Genomic DNA, 19,647 nt, shown 5'->3' on the forward strand with positions numbered 1-19,647 from the left:
GATTAGCAGTGGAGTTTTTACATTTTACTCCTGAAGCTGTACCAACTGTATAATGTTTAAACATTTCTTTCATAGGGTGTGGGTGGAGCTGGCCATTGCCATTGAGAAAGTGATGGTGAACTGCCTTCTGGAACTGTAACAGCCCTTGTGATTTAGGTCAGATTGCTGTTGTCAAGGGAGTTCAAGATTGTTAATCCTGAGAGGTGCTCCCGTGCATCTACAGCCCTTGGCCCTCTAGGTGCTTGAGGTCACAAGTTTGGGAAGGTGCTGTCAAAATAGCCTTGATGAATTGCTTCAGTGCATCTTGTAGGTGGAACACTGCTGGCACTGTTTTGGTAGTTGGAAGGGATGGAAATTGAGTGATGGTTAGATTTTCTCTTGTTGGAGATGGCATTACCTCGCACTTGTCTGATGCAAATGTTAATTGTTACTTATTGGCCCAAGTGTTCTGCACATCAATGCACAGTGTTTTGGTTTCTATGGAGTTGCAAACATTCCCAATTCTGACATTGGTCATTGATAAAGAGCTGTATATATTGATGGATGGGCTGAGAACTGTCCTGCAGTGATGTCTTAAGAGTGAGAGGGTTGGTCCGTAATAACCAAAATCATTTCCTTTGTGTTAGGTATGATTCCAACCAATTCCCTTGACTCCCACTGACTCCAGTTTAGCTAGGGCTGTTAATACCACACATATTTCAGTGCTGCCTTTATGTTAAGGGTAGTCTCTTTCAGCTTACCTCTTTAGTTCACTTGTTTTGTCTATGTTTGGACCATGGCTATAATGAGTTCAGGAGTTGAGTTGACTTTGCAAAATCCAGTCTAAATTTCAGTGAGCAGGTCATTTGTCTACATATGTCGCTTCAAAAAAGAACTCCGAGTTGGTAAGTTAAATGCTGCAATTGACATTTAAAATTGGACAAATCCATTCCAACAGGATTTAACTGAAGCCAGTCCAAAGAAAAAGCCCAAAATTTAAATGATAATCAACTTTTTCATTTTGTGATTTAACTGGACTCACACTATTAATGAAGATTTAACCTGAAGTTCTTCAGCACTAAGTTCTATGCTGAATTTAGACGTATTCTGCCTTAACAGAGGAGGGGCAATTGTATGCTACTTCAATATTGGACTGTACATTCCTGATATTAGTTTGGTACACTTCTGTCTGACATTACCTTCATGCTTTTCATACACAGGATGCATGATATCTCAATGACAATTTTACTCACAACTTTAGTAAAGATGAAAGTCAGTGGAAGACCTGGTAAGGAGGTATATCAAATGCTTTGACCAGAAGATCGAGAAAGGGGAAATAGAGAGGAGAGACATGAATTTATGAAATGACTAATATCCTTAAGTGTTCACAACGATCTCAATCATCAAATGCCTCATTCATTCTATGCTTTCTGAATAATCAAAGTGAAGTGTGTGATGCAACAGGAAATTTTGGACCTGAAGGGTTGAGGCCTTTTCAGAACACTCCTGTACTCCACACAGGGACCTCCAACTGCAAATACAATCAGAGAGCAGCCAGGCCGTAAATAAACAGGCCTTCCTTTTCATGAAACAAAGTATTAGTCAAAAGTAAATAGTTTTGCAAAGAAATGTAATCCGTTTACAATAAACAGAGGTGGCTGACACCCGTAGGATGAACCAGTGAACACCTTAATTTTGAGCCCTTTTTGTGGCCTAGTCTTGATTGATGCCATGTTGCCACGGTACCTTGGCCTGCTCCTCTTTACCGCTGTGACCAGACTGAGAGAGTTTGCGTGTGAAAGCCTTTGGCCTGCTCTCTTCTTCAAGTGTTTCTTCATTGCCTATGTATGTAGGTCTGGGGTAATATGGTTTGGGGGGCAAAGCTGGTATCTCTGTGGATTCCTTAGGAATAACTCCAGTGGGAGCAGAGTGGCTACGGCATGGGTGAGCTTTCACAGATTCAATGACATCTGGTTCAGATAGGCTGTACCTTACTGGTATGTAAGGGGCTTCCCCATCCTCCTCTGGGTTCCAAGTCTGACTGGAATCTGTTGTGTCTGTACGTGGTGGCTCCATTGATTGGCCAAAGTTGCTTTCACTCAGAGAGGATACCCCGCTGCTTGCGCTGCCAGACAGAGTGGAGTTACTGCCATCAAGACCCGAGTGGGGGCTTGTAGGTGATGCAGGAATTGGGTGTAACGAAGACTGTGGGGGAGAAAGGAGAAAAAAAGTTAGTATTCACAGTTCTTTCTGTGTACAGAAAACGTTCTTTCAACTCAAACCATTCTTAGGTAGAACATTCTAGCCAGGTGATTATCCCATGCCAATTGTCAGTGACAAAGTGTATTTAGAACAATGACATTGAAAGTCAGCACTGTTCAACTGTCCAGAATATATTTACAGTCAAATCTGATCTCTGTGCCTCATGGTACAAGGATGAACAATTTGCTGTGAGTCACTGGATAGCAATCAGGAAGACCATGTTAAGGCTAATTTTCACTTTCCTTCATTTTATATATTAAGGGTAATTGCGTTGGTGCTATCATTCCTGTAACTGAGATCAGCTACCTTAACACCATTGAAAATGAAACCATCTTATCTAGATGACTAAAAGACACAAAGGATCATACATTTACCACTGGCTAGTCAAATCCCATCACATATCTGCAAGATAAGCAAGAAGTTGTCTTGATGCCGTGGCCACTTTTTATTTCTCAACTAGTATGACTACAGAGATTATGAAATTGTTATTTGTGAAGTTGCTATGGCTGTGCAATGTTTACCTGCATTATGATAGTGATCACATTTCAAAATACATTGGGATGTCTTGGTTTTTCAAAAGCCACAATATAAGTACAAGACTGAATCCAGGAACTAAAATTCTATCTTGTCTGTTAATTCTTTTTAGTTTAATTATTTTTTGTTTCTATTTATATGAATGCTGTAACTCAAGTAACACTACCTGCAGGCAGTGCATAGAGAATGCAGTTTCAAGGTGGCACTGCAGGGAAAGAGGTTCTTCAGATTTTTAAGGAACTCTTAAAAATAAAAACTGAAGCACAAGCTTGAGAAATGGAGGCTGGCAGTTGGAAGTTAGGAAGGCGAAAGCAATGTTAGCATTCATTTTAAATGGGTTAGAGTACAAGAGTAGAAATGTATGGCTGAGGTTGCTGAAGACTCTGGTCAGATTGAATTTGGAATATTGCGAACAATATTCAATATTTGGGTCCCATATCTAAGGAAGGATGTGGTGGCATTAGAGAGGTGATGGAGGAGATTTATAAGAATGATCCCAAGGATAAAGGACTTATCATATGAGTGGTTGAAGATTCTGGGTCTGTATTGAAAGAATTTAGAAGGATAATGGGGAATCCGATTGAAACTTACAGAATAATTAGAGGCCTGGATGTGGTGGACATGGGGAAGATGTTTCTGAGGAGAGACTAGGACATGAAGGCATAGCTTCAGGAATGACCTTTAGAACTAAGATGAGGAATGTCTTCAGTCAGTAGGATGGTCCCTGGTGAATCTGTGGGACTCATTGCCACAGAGGCCTGTGGAGGCCAAATTATTGAGTGCATTTAAGACCGATAAATAGGTTTTTAATTGGTAAATGGATCATGGGTTACAGAGATGAGAGAAGAATGGTGTTGAGAAACATATTAGCCATGATTGAATGGTGGAGCAAACTTGATGGGTTGAATTGCCTTATTTTGCATCTATATCTTATGGTCTAATGCTGCAGCCGGCCTCTGTTGTCCCAGCCCCCTCCTCAGTGGCACCTGTTCTCATAATGGCATCTCACACTCTGAATGTGATGAAGTCATCAGTGCATGTGCAGATGCTTCCTATGATCTGTCCTGTTGCAGCCACGGGATAAACCATAAGAAATAGGACAGTAGGAGGTCGTTCAGCCGTTAAGCCTGTTCCACCATTCAGTAGCATCATGTCTGATTCGATATTCCTCACAACCATATTCCTACACTTTCCCTGTAACCTTTGATTGCACCTACTGATCAACAATGTATCTATCTCAGTCTTAAGTATACGTACTCTGTTCTTACAGCTCTCTTGCAAGGAGTTCCAAAGGCACTCAACCCTCTAAAGAGATGAAATTTCTCCTTATCTCAATCTTTAATTGGGGCACCTTTATTCTGAACTTTGTCCTCTGGTCCTTGATTCTCCTATGAGGGGAAATATCTTCTCAGCATTTATTCTGCCAAGCCCCTTAAGAATCGTGTATGAATTAATGTAATCCTCTCTCACTGTTCTAAACGCCAGCCAGTAGAGTCCTAACCTGTTTAGTGTTTCCTCAGAAGACAATTCTTCCATACTAGGGACCATCCTACTGAACACCCTTCAATTATGTTTTCCCATAAGTAAGGGGAGCAAGACTGTTCACTTATATTTTCTGATGTGGTCTCATTGGCAGCAACTTTCAGTTAGACTTCCCTACTCATATACTCGAACCCTCTTGAAATAAGGGCCAACATTCCATTAGTCTTTCTGATCACCTGCTGTGTTCTATTTAGCTTTCTGTTTCGTGTACACTTATCTCAAAATCCCTTTGTGTTGCAGCTTTCTGCAGTTTTTTTTTCTCCATTTAAATAATACTGTTCTTTTGTTCTCCTTTCCAAAATGAAAAACTTTGCATTTTCCCACAATATATTTCATTTGCCAACTTTGTGCCCACTTACTTAACCTACCGATATCTCTCTATAACTGTTTGTATCCTGCTCACAACCTAGCAAAAACCTTACCTTCATTCCCTTCCATCCATGCATCAATGAATTCAATACGTGAGATGACATCAAACACTTCCTCTGCCCCTCCCCCACTCTATTCTCTCACCCTCACAATGCGCAGCCCTCTGCTCCAACCCCAACCTTACCATCAAACCAGCAGACAAAGGGTATGCAGTGGTAGTTTGGCGCACTGACCTCTACTGCTGAAGCCAGGTGCCCACTCGAAGACACAACCCCCTCGACCATGACCTTACCTCTCATCACCAAAGCAGAGTCTCCCAAACCATACGCAACCTCATCACCTCAGGGGAATTCCCAACTACACCTTCCAACCTCATATTTCGGGAACCCCACATCACCCGATTCTACCTCCTACCTAAGATCCACAAGCCTGACTATCACGGCCGACCCTTTCTTGCCCCACCAAATTCATCTCCACTTGTCTCGATACTGTCCTATCCTCCCAGTCCAGGAACTTCCCACGCCCTTCCCCACCTCCAAGACTTCCGTTTCCCCAGCCCCCAACACTTCATCTTCACCATGGACATCCAATCCCTATACACCTTCATCTGCCATGACCAGGGCCTTCAAGCCCTGTTTCTTCTTCTTCCGATTTTTCCACCAGTGCCCTTCCACTGACACTCATTTGTTTGGCTGAACTGGTCCTCACCCTTAACAATTTCTCCTTCGAATCCTCCCACTTCCTCCAGATGAAAGGGGTTGCCTGTGGGCACCCGCATGGGCCCCAGCTATGCCTGTCTCTTTGCTGGCTACGTAGAACGGTCCACCTTCTGGAGTTACAATGGCACCACTCCCCATCTTTTCCTCCACTACACTGATGACTGCATTGGCGCCACCTCATACTCCCACAAGGAGGTTGAATAGTTCATCAACTTCACCAACACATCAACCTTAAATTCACCTGGACCATCTCTGACAACTCCCTCTCCTTCCTGGACCTCTCCATCTCCATCAACGATAACTGACTCGACACTGACATTTTTTACAAATCCACAAACTCCCACAACTAGCTGGATTACACCTCCTTCCACCCTACCTCCTGCAAAAATGCTATCCTGTATTCCCAATTCCTCTGCCTCTGCCTCTGCTGCATCTGCTCCATGGAGGACCAAATCCACCACAGAACACACCAGATGGCCTCCTTCTTTAAAGACCGCAATTTCCCTTCCCACGTTGTTGAAGATGCCTTCCAACGCATCTCATCCATGTCCAGCATCTCTGCTCTTGAAACCCAACCCTCCAACCGCAAAAAGGTCAGATCCCCCCGTACTCATTTTCCGCCCCACCAACCTCTGCAGAAATCGCATCATCCGCCATTTCCACCACCTTCAAATGGATCCCACCACCAGGGATATATTTCCCTCCCCACCCCTATCTGCTTTCTGCAAAGACTGTTCACTCCGCGACTACCTGGTCAGGTCCACGCCCACTTACCCACCCCTCCCCACTAGGCACCTTCCCCTGCCACTGCAGTTATTGCAAAACCTGCATCCACACCCCCCACCTTCCAAATCCATCAAAGTTTCACCTGCACGTCATTTATTGTATCCATTGCTCCTGATGCAGTCTCCTCTACACTGGGGACACCGGATGCCTTCTCGCAGAGCGCTTCAGAGAACATCTCCGGGACACTTGCACCAATCAATCCCACCTCCCCCGGCCAAACATTTCAACTCCCCTCCCACTCTGCTGAGGACATGCAGATCCTGGGCTGCCTCCACCGTCCCTCCCTCACCACCAATGCCTGGAGGAAGAACGCTTCATCTTCTACCTTGGGACCCTCCAACCCACATTGGCATCAACGTGGACTTCACCAGTTTCTTCATTTCCCCTCCATCCACCTTATTCCAGTTCCAACCTTCCAACTCAGCACCGTCTTCACAACCTATCCCACCTGTTAATCTTGCTTCTCACCTATCTGCTCCACACTCCTCTTTGTCCTATCACATTTATCCCCACCTCCTTCCCCCATCGTACTCTCAGCTACCTTCTGCCCAGCCCCCTCCCATTTATCTCTCCACTTCCGAGGCTCCCAGCTTCATTCCAACATCAATTTTCCTGCTCCTCGGATGCTGCCTGACCGGTTGTGCTTTGCCAGCACCACTCTAATCTTGACTCTAATCTCTAATCTGCATTACCCACCTCCTCCTTCTCACAACCTACCTTGCTACCTATTTCTGTGTTGTCTGCAAATTTGGCTACAGCTCATTCATGTCCTTCCCCAGTCATTAATATATATTGTAAACAGTTGTGGTTTCAGCACTGATCCTAGTGGAGCCCCACTGGTAATGGATGCCAACTTGAAACAGAAACTTATCCCCACTTGCTGTTTCCTGCCGATAAGCCAATTCTCTTTCCATGCTAACACATTACCTCCAAGACTGTGGGCTCTTATGACAACTTTTTGTGATATGCCATCTCCTGGAAGTCCAAATACACACATCTATTTATTCTCCTTTATCCACTCTGGATGAGACTTACTCAAAAACTCTAATAAATTAGTCAGACATAATTTCCTTTTCATGAAGTCATGGTGACATTGCTTGATGAGATTCTGATTTTCCAAATAGTCTGCTATTACTTACTTAATTGATTCTAATACTTTTCAAACAATAGATGTTAGGTGGATTTCAAGGGCAATGTGTACATGTACCATGGCCATTTGGATAATCACTCCATTACATTAAGTACACTTCAGCATCACAGCTAAAATTCACAAATACTTTTATGGAAAGATTAACTGTTGAACAAATTTTTCTCTTTATTTGGAGGTGCCCAAGTTAACATTGACCTATTGTACAATACTTACTTTACGTAGGGTTCGTGCAGGCAAGGCAGGTGGTATATCACTGATCTGATGATGGAAGGGATCAAAATTCATAGTGAAATGACCTATGTAAACAAAAAGGAGATTTGTTAAACCAGCCTCATCATGACCATTACCACTATCATGAAGTACTTCCATCATTACCATCACCACAAACAAATTACCAATATAATGTGGAACTTTTACATTTTACAGCACAAGAGGAAATTCTGCCCATTGACTTGAAACTGACTCCCAAACCCTGTTAATCTATTCTGTTGTTTTCCTTTTCAAATATTTATTCATTTTCTCTCAAATAGTAATAATAAGTCTCTCCTACTTCCCCAGCCCCACTATTTCTGATTTGATGACCTACCAGTCCTACCCCTTAAAGAAATTTCTCCGAACTTCTCCCCTCCCTTGTCCCAGTCTACTTTATAGTGAAAGCCTCAAGTCCTGGTGCTACCTTTAATAAAGCTGTTTTGTATATTCCATGTTTTGACTCCCTTCCTATTTCAGAGCACTGAAAACACACCATTTTTGATTTAGTGTTACTTTTCTGTTTCTGTACCCTATTTTCAAAAAAAGTGTCAAGTTTTAAAATGAAATTATGAACTCATCTTTCCTTTTTTAAAGATTTATCTGATTTTCTATGTTCTTAAATTTTTTTCCATTCAGTATATTCTTTCCAAAATGGTTCTTTTAAGTGGTTTCTTATATCTGATATCTGTTTGCCCAATTTGACTGTTTTCAGAAGTTGTTTGTTGCTATGTTCAGAGTTAACCATAATTCCTACTTTTGTGTTGACTGAAAACATTCATCCTTCACCTCTCCTGCAAATGCAGGAAATCTGGAACATTAGTAGAAAATGGTAGAAATCAGCAGACCAGGGAGTGTTTATGAGGGAAAAACAAAGTTGAACATTTTAAGTTCTCTGATTTGTTAGTGTTTCTTCCATTTTCTGTTTGTGTTTATTTTAGAACACGTACATGTAGCAAAGTCAACTGACTCAAAAATTATTACTACCATTGGATCATCATCCTTTTCATTGACAACATTACATAACTGTACAGGTGACGTAACAGCATCTCATGCACATGGATTCCAAACTATAAAACTTCATTGGATAACAGAGAATCCTCCTCTATTGTCACTGACCACAAATCATAATCCTAAATCACCTACGGATATATTGAACTTTAATTCTAAATGGTTTTTAAAAGAGTACTGATACAGCCAACAGGACCGTGGATTTAGATTAAGCGGCCGTCTGGAGAGGAATTCTGGAATCTCACACTTGTACAGAGTTGGGGAAATTTTAAATGGAAAACTGAAAAGGTGACTAGGAGGGTGGACCTACATGAGAAGTGCGGCGTGGTGAAAGATAAAAGTTGGCAACAGAGAGTCCTTTCATTTTGTTTCTTCTTGTAAAAGCTGAAGTGTGACACCACAGGTAAACTGTTAGGTGATTGGTGGGTATCTCTGCCAGACCTTTCAATTGATCATTTTGTTTAAGTAAGGAGATGTTATTGTAGCTGAAGAGGACTGATGAAACGTAAAATATTTAACAATGAAATTAATTAATTGGATTGAATAGAGATGGCTAAACAGGAAATGTATTGCAGCTGTAGTATCCGGAGCTGGTGAATGCCAGCAGACTTCACAGTAACCACAACTATAGCAGTTGCTGAAACAAAAACAGAAATTGCTGGAAAAACTCAGAGGTCTGGCAGCATCTGTGAAGAGAAATTAGTGTTAATGTTTTAGCTCAGGTGATATTTCCTCAGAAGAGTTGCTTGAGGAATTTCAGTTCAGAGTTGATGAGCTGGAATCTGCCTTGTGACGTCAGGAGAGTTCCCTGAATGTTGGTTCCAGGAGGCAGTCATGCCCTTTAGATTAATTGTGTAAAATTTGGTCTGTGGTCAAGGACATAAGGATGTGACTGTGGTGAGGCAGGCTTTATGATTCAAAATTTAGCTATGGAGAAGTCTCAGCCAACCCCTTACCTAAGAGGTACGAGGACCTAATAGGTTCTTGCTCCCAATGTGGACAAGGGCACAAAAAAAGGAAGATGAGCGAACTGACCATAGTAGCATGATCCACAGCACTATTCAAGTGGGTGGGGTGAGGAAAGAAAAAGTGAGGAGTTACGGGAAATGGCACAGTTAGGGGAATAGATGCTGAAAGACTTTGTTGCTAACTGTTGCCAAGCTTCAGGACATCTGTTCTGGGCTGAAAAGGAACAAGAGTGGCAGGGGAAGGATCCTGATATCACGGTCCACGTAAGTACCAATGACCTAGGCAGGACTAGGAAAGAGATTCTGCTGAGGGATTACAAGCTGTTTGGAACTAAATTAAAATATAAAACACATGCTAGTAATCTCCAGATTAATACCCAAACCACATGCGAATTGGCTTAGGATAAATAGAGAAGTAAGTATGTGGCTCACAGATTGGTGTGGAAGAAATGGGTTCTGATTCATGGCACACTGACACCAAGGAAGAGCTGTTCCTTTGGCACAGGCTTTATTTGAACCATTCTTGACAGGTGTCCTGGTGAATTTGATGAATTGTATTACAGATAAGGTTTCTTTTTAATACATCCATGGAATGTGTATCTCACTGAGTAGGTCAGTATTTATTGTTCCTTCCTAATTATCCAGAGGGCAGCTAAGAGTCAACCATATTGCTGTGGGTCTGAAGTCACATATAAGTCAGACTCAGTAAGGATGGCAGTTATTTTCCCTAGAAAACATTCGTGAACCAGATGGCTTTTCCCAACAATCAGCAATGGTTTCATTGTCATCATCAGACCTTAAGATTTTTATTGAATTCAGATTCTACCATCTGCAGTGCTGAGTTGGTTAGCAAATCAAATAGAAACAAGAAAACATAAGTGCACATTACTGAAAAGGAAAATGATAATCAAAATTTGACAGTACAAAATATGTGCGGAGTGCAGCAGAAATAATAAAAAGTCAAAGCTTAAGGCTCTTTAACTGAACATATATGGTATTTGTAACAGTAAATGATCTGACAGGAGAAATATGGATATGATTTGATAGATATTACAAAGATGTCATTATCTTGTGTAATAACTCCTACAAGGCCAATGGGGAATCACTAATTAATATTTGTGGAGATTGAATATGAATTCCCTTGGCAACAGGCAATGAAATGCCCAGCTGGCACTCATCACCAGAGCTCTTTAGTGGTGCATTGGTGAGGGGCCATCTTTGTGGTGTCCTTGGCCTTGAACCAGGAGGTCCAGGTTCAAATCCCACCTGCTGCAGAGATGTATAATAACATCTCTGATCAGTTTGATTTAAAAATGTGGTGAACTAGCAGTGTCCCTGCCCTGGAGCTGAGAGGCCTGGATAAAAGCCCTACATGCTCCAGAGGTATGTATTAACATCCATGAACAGGTTGATTAGAAACATGAGTTAATAATTTTAAAAAATGGTAGTATCCCTATGTCTGAGTCAGGAGACCTGAGTTCAAGTCCCACCAATTCTAGAAGTGTATAATAACATCACTGAACAGGTTGATAAAAAAAAATTAAAATGTTAAAAAAAACAAAATCAAAGTGATTTTGGTGGTGGAAATGTTGCTTATTTGTATATGAAAGCATATCTGAGTATAAAAGAAATAAAGGGCTCTTCTATACAGTGCTTTATTTCCTTTCCAAATCCATTTTGATTTAGTCAGAAAGGAGGAAACAACAGACCAGTTTACCTAACAGTTGTCGTTGGGAAAATGCTAGAGAGTCCATATTAATGAAATTGATAGGAGATCATTTTAATGTCATTAATGAGATCATGGTTTTGTGGAAGGGAATTCATGTTTGACAAATTTGCTAGAGTTTTTTTTTCCTTATTCCTGATGAAGGGTTTATGTCCGAAATGTCAATTCTTCTGTTCTTCTGATGCTGCCTGACCTGCTGTGCTTTTCCAACAACACACTCTTGACTCTAATCTCCAGCATCTGCAGTCCTCGCTTTCTCTTAGCTCATGGTATTGGGGTATTGGCATGAATTGAAGGTTGATTAATTGACAAAGCAGAGTTGGGATTAATGTGTCTTATTCAGGTTGGTACGACAGGTGGAGTGCCAAGCGCTTCATTTATTTATTATCTACATTAAATACTTGGAGGAGGGACCAGAGTGTAATGTATCCAAATTTGAGATTTGAGAATACATCATGAAGATGTCAGGAATCTACAAGAGAAAATAGATAGGGTGAGTTAGTGGGCAAAAACTTAGCAGGTTGAGTTTAGTGTAGTCAAGTGTCAGGTCATGTGCTTTGATTAGAAGAATTAAAAGGCAGACAATTAGTTATGTGGTGAAAGATTCCAAAAAAAAAGTGTGCAGTGCACTGGGGATCTATGTATTTTTATGCATGAAACACAAAAATTTGGCAAGTAGGTTCAGAATATAATTAGGAAGGCAAATGGAGTTTTGGCTTTTGTTGCTATGGAATTAAGTTTAAAAACAAGGGACTGTTGTTAAAACAATACAAGTTATTGGTGACGTTGCACATAGAGTACTGTGTACAGTTTTGGTCCCTGTATTTGAAAACAGGAGGCTGTTCAAAAGCGATTCACCATGCTGATTCCTGAGATGAAGGGACTGAATAGAATAGAATCCGTACAGTGTAGAAACAGGCCACTTGGCCCGAGTCCATACCGATCCTCTGAAGAATATCCCATCTATACCCATTTCCTTACCCTGTTTACATTACCCCTGACTAACACATCTAACCTACACATTCCTGAACACTATGGGCAATTTAGCATGGCCAATTCACCTAACCTACACATCTTTGGACTGTGGGAGGAAACCGGAGTACCCGGAGGAGACTCAGGCAGACACTGGAGAATGTGCAAACTCCACACAGACAGTCACCTGAGTCTGGAACTCGAACCAGGGTCCCTGGCGCTGTGAGGCAACAGTGCTGACCACTGAGTCACTGTGCTGCCCCACCTGACTTGTCATAAATACTAAACAGGTTAGGCCTTTATTTGTTAAAGTTTGTAAGAATGAGGGATGATCTTATTGAAACACTCAAAATTCTGAGTGGGGTTGACAGGTAAGGCAAGGCACACTTGACTTGAATTTCCACTAGTGGGGACTGTTGAACTAGGGGACGTTGTTATAAAGTAAGGGGACACTTACTTAAAGCTGAGATGCAAAGGAATTTCTTCTCCCAGAGGGTAGTGAATGTCTTGAATTCTCTACCCCAGAGAATTGTTGGACCTATGCTGAGCTGGCACAACAGGAGAGTTGAGCTGCAGGGCAGATCAGCCATGAACTTGTTGAATGGTAGGGCAGGTTTTAAGATTCAAAGTCTACTGATGCTCCTATTTCTTATGCTCCTACAGACATATTTGTGTTTTTCTGTTCTCAGGACATACAAAAAATAGAGTTATAAGTGAGCTTCAACTCTGGTCTGTGTATGTTAGTGGCCTGACATCCTAATATGTGGGTCATTGTGCTGTGAAGGCTGTAGGGTTGAGAACAGCCAATTGAACATCTTTGGACTGTAGGTAAAGAGAGAGAGAGAGAGAAAAACAGCTCTCCCTCTGGGTGCACTAGCCACGATTGAAAGGAAACAGGACAAAATCAATCTGCTTGGCCAAGAATCCTGAAACTGACACAACATGCTATTACCTACTTTACACAAATGACGCAGAAATTGATCTGCACATCATTTTTTAAATTCTTAACTCCTTTTGGACTCAGTTCTTATTCTTAATGTGTGTCTATGTGTTTAATAACTAATAAACTGATTCTTTTGTTCAGTCAAGAAAGCCTGATTACATTGACACCTTTTAAACCATTAATCCATTGGTCTGGAAGAAGGGCATCCAGAAGGTGAAGGGGTCCTTTTCAAATTAACCTTTATTGTAACCAGAAACTAATAATGGACTAGCCATATAAATACTGTGCCTACAAGAAAGGTCAGAAGCTAGGAAGTAATTCATCTCCTGCCTCCACAAACCATTTCCACCATTTAGAAGGCACAAGTCAGAAGTGTGCTGGAATATGTTGGGAGGGTCTGTTTTTATGTGTACAAGTCTATGTCTCTGTGTCCACTTGCCTGGATGACCGTAAGTCCAACAACACTCGAGAAGCTTGACACCATCCAGGACAGAGTAGTATGCTTGGCACCAGATTCACAAGCATCCACTCCGTCCACCATTGACACCCAGTAGCAGCAATGAGTACCATTTAGAAGATTCACTACAGGAATTTGCCAAAGATCCTTTGATGGTACTTCGCAAAAAACAGTGAACTTGTTATAAGACTGGTGACAGTTGTGATAACGTAAGGTTACCATTGCCAAGGATAGATACTTTATTAGGGATTGATTTGGCTGATGGCACAATGTACACCTCACACAGAAAAGGACAGCTCGGAGAAACTGAGAAGACTGGAGAAAGCCAACACCAACTGGCAGGAAAGATAGGAATCAAAATAGATTCAGAAGCTATACCAGAGGCAGCAAAATCCATAATGGTTGGAGTGGTTAAAGAAGGGTTACTTGACTTAAACTTGCAGTAAGTGACTAAGATGGTGGGAACTGAGAGGTTCAGAAACCCTACTTGTAAGTTTTAAGATAACCCAGGAATGGTCATTATATTTATTCAGATAAAGCCAAGCCTCCTGCTTTAGAAAGGAGTTAAAAGGGCAGAAGATAGAGTAATAGATATAAAACAACACTAGAACGGGCCAAGAAATTGCCTGATAAGGGCTTTTGCCCGAGACGACGATTTTCATGTTCCTCGGATGCTGTCTGGCCTGCTGTGCTTTTCCAGCACCACTCTGGTCTAAACCCAAGAAAGGTGACATCTGCAGCGGAACACCATCATCATTAAAGTTTTTAAAAGGCCCATGAAGAAATTGCCAGATAGGGCCAGAAGGAAGTGGAGATAAAGTCTCGTTTAGTGAAAGAGGTGCATTCCTTTTAATTTTCTTTCTGGCTGTGTGGGCCTCTAAGGTCCATATGCAGCAGTAACATCTGGAACCTAAGAGCAGCTTGAAGGGAATGTTTTCACATAATCGACGAGGACAAACAAGGCTGCATGATAGCCCTCATGTTACTCACTATAGAAATGGGTTTGACTCTTAACTGCTGTCTGGGATGAGAAATAAATGTGGGCCATGCCAGCGACACCCACTTTCCAAGAACAAAAAAAACTTTACTTGACAGTGATTATTCACCTTATCTAAGAACAACTGTCCTCTGACGTCAACATTAAGTACCATGTAGATGGAAAATATTTAACCTCAAACTCCTCTATGCCAAAACTGAACAGACCACTATAATTGTACATGATCCACAGTTTGCAATTAATTACAATGCCATTGTCCACTCTGCACCAGATTTGTAAATCATTTTTAATCTCTTCAATTCTGCACAGTAGAAACTCCAGTCTGTTCTTGAATATTGTTAAAACAAACTCATATCAATCGAGAACAGATCAGCCAAATATGCCACTTCTCATATAGAAGGAGAAACTCTGGATTATTTCAGCACTTTATACACCTTGGCAAAAATCTCTCTCAAAAAGCCACCATTAATGAGGAGCACCAGTATCAGATTAGCTGCACGAGTTCAACCTTCTATACACCAAGCAGTCAGTGTTTCACAACAAAGAACTCTGAGTCAATTCTAATGTGCAAAGTGGTTGTCATTACCCCATTCTTGTACTGCAGTGAGACCTGAACTGCTCAGGAATATGTTCAACTACTGAAGTGATTCCATCAAGCAATGCTTCTGTTGCTATCTCTGGATTCAATGGGATGGTCATAATACAAACACTAATGTTCTTCTGTGAAGCCAGCTTACTAGCATTCAGGCAAAATTGCAAAATCAATTTTAATCAATTTGACATTGTGTCCAGACAGCTAAAAACCATCTCCTTCACAGGGCTCTGTTTTCTCAACTCTCAAGTGGCTGATATTACAGGAGAGGGTTTAGAAAATATTTCAAAGGTCCTCTGAAGCTCTCTTTGAAGTGTGATAGCATTGACATTCATGATTGGGAGGGGTATGCAATCATTCAAAATATAAATAGGCTCAGATTTAGGATATTTGGTAGAAAAATTAAAGGAAAGTTGAGGAGAATTTATTTCCCTCCATAATGGGTGTGGTAAAAGTTAGAAAAGAACTTGGATATGCATGTGAAGTGCTGTTATCTACAGGACTATTGACCAAGAGCTGAAAAGTGAACTTAGGTTGGATCATCTGGCACAGGCATGATGGTTACTGGGCCTGAATTTTCTGTGTTTCTACATAAGTAACAAGAGCAATTTGTAGTAACATTATTTTCCTACCCATCACTTATAGCTAACATTGAGCTAACTTTCCTCTACCAGGCCAACCCAACAAAGGGGCTTGGATTTCTACTTACCAGGTGGCAATGATCGAGGTGGTACTGGGGGTGCCACTACTGTGCCCACATGTGCTGAGAGGAATGGTATTGTGTCCCTGGTTCCACTGTCTAAACTCCAGCTACTGGGAGCTGCTGGCACCGCTGAAACATAGTGAAACCAATGTCAGTCAACAAGTACCTGAACTGGTATGCAATAAAGTCTGGTGCAGGCAAATGAAAGGTAAATGCAGTGGAAATGAAAAAAACTAGGAACCACGTATTCCTGATGGATGAGAAAGAACTTGCTGATATAGAACATAGAAGCCCTACAGGGTTGGAACAGGCCCTTCGGCTCAACATGTCCACACCAACCCTCCGAAGAGTAATCCATCCAGACCCATTTGCCTGCTCTACATTTATCCCAGATTAATACACCTAACCTATACAGCCCTGAACACTAATGGGCAATTTAACATGGCCAATTTACCTGACCTGTTCACCTTTGTGATTGTGGAAGGAAACCAGAGCACCCAGTGGAAACCCACGCAGACACTGGGAGAATGTGCAAACTCCACAAAGACTGAGCCTGAGGCAGGAGTGAGGCAACAGTGCTAACCACAGAGCCACTGTGCTGCCCCTTTCATATAGACAATGAAAAGACCTGACATATCCTTTAACTTTGTTGAACTGTGATGCACAACAAAGAAAGCTAACAGGACCCAGACGTACATGACTCCATTCACTGTGCTCATGACCTTTCCAGTCCGTTGGAGCATCCTGGTTTGATCAAGTTAAATCTACTTGGTAAAACAAGCATCAATTCACTGTTAGCCATGATGAATAAGAGGTGAGAAGTAATCCTGAAACACTACTTTAAGTATGTTCTCCCGGGGAAAACTGGACATGTCCTTTGAGGGTACAGATACTTTCAGATGCATCAGATAAATTTACATAGGTTGATGAAAATCTATGATGAATGGCAAGAAGAATAATTAAGATCAAAACAATGAAGTGGCATCAGTGCAAAACAGTAACAACAACAGTATCTGTATTCACTGGAGTAAAAAGGTTCTCCGGCAGTCTTCTCCAGTTGAATGAGTAAGTTCCCAATTTCCTGTAATTCGTGATACGGAGGTCCTGGTTTATTAATGAATTTATGAATACTAATGTATGAATGCAATCCTGTACTGGGTGTCATTTCAAAGGTCCAACATACGAATGCTTCCTATACTTAAGAACAGATATTTTATATTGTCCAGCCTTGTGTTCTGACTTGCAAATGGACTCGAGTGGAACCCATTTGCAACCTGGGGACTGCCCAGATAATATCTGAGCAGATTGTTGTAGGAGGAAGTAGGTTGAGTTGATTTTTTCCATATTCACATAGCATCCAAACACAAGCATTTTTTGATGGTCCTGGTTTTTCAATAATATTGAGGAACAGAAACTTCTGGATGTTTGCTTTAACCCAGAATACCCAGGCGAACTGGTAACCTTCCTGAGATCAGTTGTAAATACTCAGTATCACACTGGGCAATGCGGTTAGGTGTTGAATTTTGATTAAATTGTAATATTTAAGTAACTGAAAAATGCGCAAGGTTTCCTCCCCTTTCAAAATGACATCAAAACCACATAATCTCTCTCACTGCTTCGTACATATGAACCTAGATGGTCACAGTCTATAGTAAGTGGTCAAATTAGCATTGCAACTGAATTAATTTTGCTTACTGTGAAATTACGTATTATCACAAACAGTAATGCATGAGACTCGGCTGTGGTGTTTGGGATAGTGCTAAGCACAAGTCTGGAGTTTTATGATGAGGAGGTAAAACTGAAGTAATCGGGCATCTTGATGTATTTCTTCAATTATAGATGGCTAGGACCAATCACCCTTTGAGATGAGGTATTGTCCACTATGTGTGAAAGAGGACAGACTTTTTGAGAAGGACATGTTTAGGTGTGGGGGAAGAGAGGGAGGGAGGGAGGAAGAGAGAGAGGAGGGCATAGTAGTAATATCACTGGACTAGTAATCCAGAAACCTAGGATAATTCTCTGCGGACACGAGCTTGAATCCCCCCATGGCAAACAGTGACATTTAAATTCAATAAACGGAAAACTCTAGAATTGACAAGCTAGTCTAATAGTGACCGTATAACCATTGTCAATTGTGGTAAAAACGATCTAGTTCACTAATGTCCTTCAGGGAAAGAGATATGATGTCCTTAGCAGTCTGGCCTACAAATGATTCCAGACCCACATCAACATGGTTGATTCTGAACTGCCCTCTGGGTAATGAGGGATGGACAATAAAATGCTGGCCTAGCCAAAGACACCCACATGAATGAATGAATAAAAAACTAGGATGCAATGGGAAATCAGAAACGAGGATAAATTGAAAAGTTGTAAATCAATTTAAAATACAGGAGACTTTTGTGTTTAGAAAGACAATGGTAAAACCATTATAAAGGGAAAACAGGAAAATAAATGAATAATCCTATGTAACGTAGTAAGTTACAGAAATAACTAGCTAGTTCATACCATGGGCACCATGGTGGCATAGCAGTTAGCACTGCTGCCTCACAGCGCCAGAGACCCAGGTTCAATTCCTGCCTCAGGCGACTGTGTGGAGTTCGCACATTCTCCCCATGTCTGCGCGGGTTTCCTCCGGGTGCTCCGGTTTCCTCCCACAGTCCAAAAATGTGCAGGTTAGGTGAATTAGCCATGCTAAGTTGCCCGTGGTGTTAGGTGCAGGGGTAAATGTAGGGGAAATGGGTCTGGGTGGGTGTGCTTCGACGGATCGGTGTGGACCTGTTGGGCCAAAGGGCCTGTTTCCACGCTGTAATCTAATCTACTATTCATAACGAATCAAAAAACCTACAATGTGAAAATATCTAGGTTAATGTTAAGTATTTGGTACATACACAGAGGCTACCATAAGGATGACAGGAATTATATGTTGATGAAAAGGCTGTGCAAGAACAGGGAATTTATTATAATGGCAGATTTCAGTTATCCCAATAAAATTATAAATAGAGTTGGTAAAAATTATGCATCTTTGCATCATGACCAAGAATGTAAATGGAACCAGAGGCAGTGTTCACTGGTGACTCCTGAATTCATAAATGATTGATAAATTCATTCATAAGTGATCCAGCCAATTTACAGGAAATGGAAATCAAAGCATCACTGGGAGATGGTATGAACTGATCAAATTTAATATGATTCTGGACCTATTATTGCAAAGACCAGGAACTAGACATATAACTTTTAAAGGAGCTAAACTCAAATAATTTGTATAAATCATTTGAATGTGAATATAGGAGGTGTGATTAGTAAGTTGCAGGTGACATCAAAATTGGAGATGTAGTCGACAGCAAACAAGGTTACTGGCGAAGAAGAGTACAATGGGATCTTGATCAGATTGGACAATGAGACAAGGAGTGGCAAATGGAGTTTAATTTAGATAAATGTATGGTGCTGCAACTTGTAAAGACAAATCAGGGCAGGTCTTACACACTTAATGATTAAGGTCCTGGGTAGTGTTGCTGAACAAAGAGACCTTGGAGTGCAGGCTATTAGTTCCTTGAAAGTGGAGTCGCAGATAGATGGGGTAGTAAAGAAGGTTAAGCCAAATGCTTGCAAATGGGACTAGATTAAATTAGGATATCTGGTTGGCATGGATGATTTGGACTGAAGGATCCGTTTGTGTTGTCCTACTCTA

General features: G+C 41.3%; 1 protein-coding gene across 1 annotated transcript in view; it reads right to left on the reverse strand.

The window, feature by feature from the left end:
- Positions 1-1,683: 1,683 nt before the first annotated feature.
- Positions 1,684-19,647, reverse strand: part of dock3 (dedicator of cytokinesis 3) — a 721,249-nt gene continuing 703,285 nt past the window's right edge. Inside the window, exons 53-55 of the mRNA XM_060835046.1 lie at positions 15,966-16,079; positions 7,555-7,637; positions 1,684-2,184 (exon numbers count right to left, since the gene is read on the reverse strand). Of these exons, the coding sequence (XP_060691029.1) occupies positions 1,693-2,184; positions 7,555-7,637; positions 15,966-16,079 (689 nt within the window). The 3' untranslated portion in view covers positions 1,684-1,692. The remainder of the gene's footprint in view (positions 2,185-7,554; positions 7,638-15,965; positions 16,080-19,647) is intronic.

The sequence above is a fragment of the Hemiscyllium ocellatum genome, chromosome 14 (genome assembly GCF_020745735.1).
Source record: "Hemiscyllium ocellatum isolate sHemOce1 chromosome 14, sHemOce1.pat.X.cur, whole genome shotgun sequence".
Classification (NCBI taxonomy): domain Eukaryota; kingdom Metazoa; phylum Chordata; class Chondrichthyes; order Orectolobiformes; family Hemiscylliidae; genus Hemiscyllium; species Hemiscyllium ocellatum.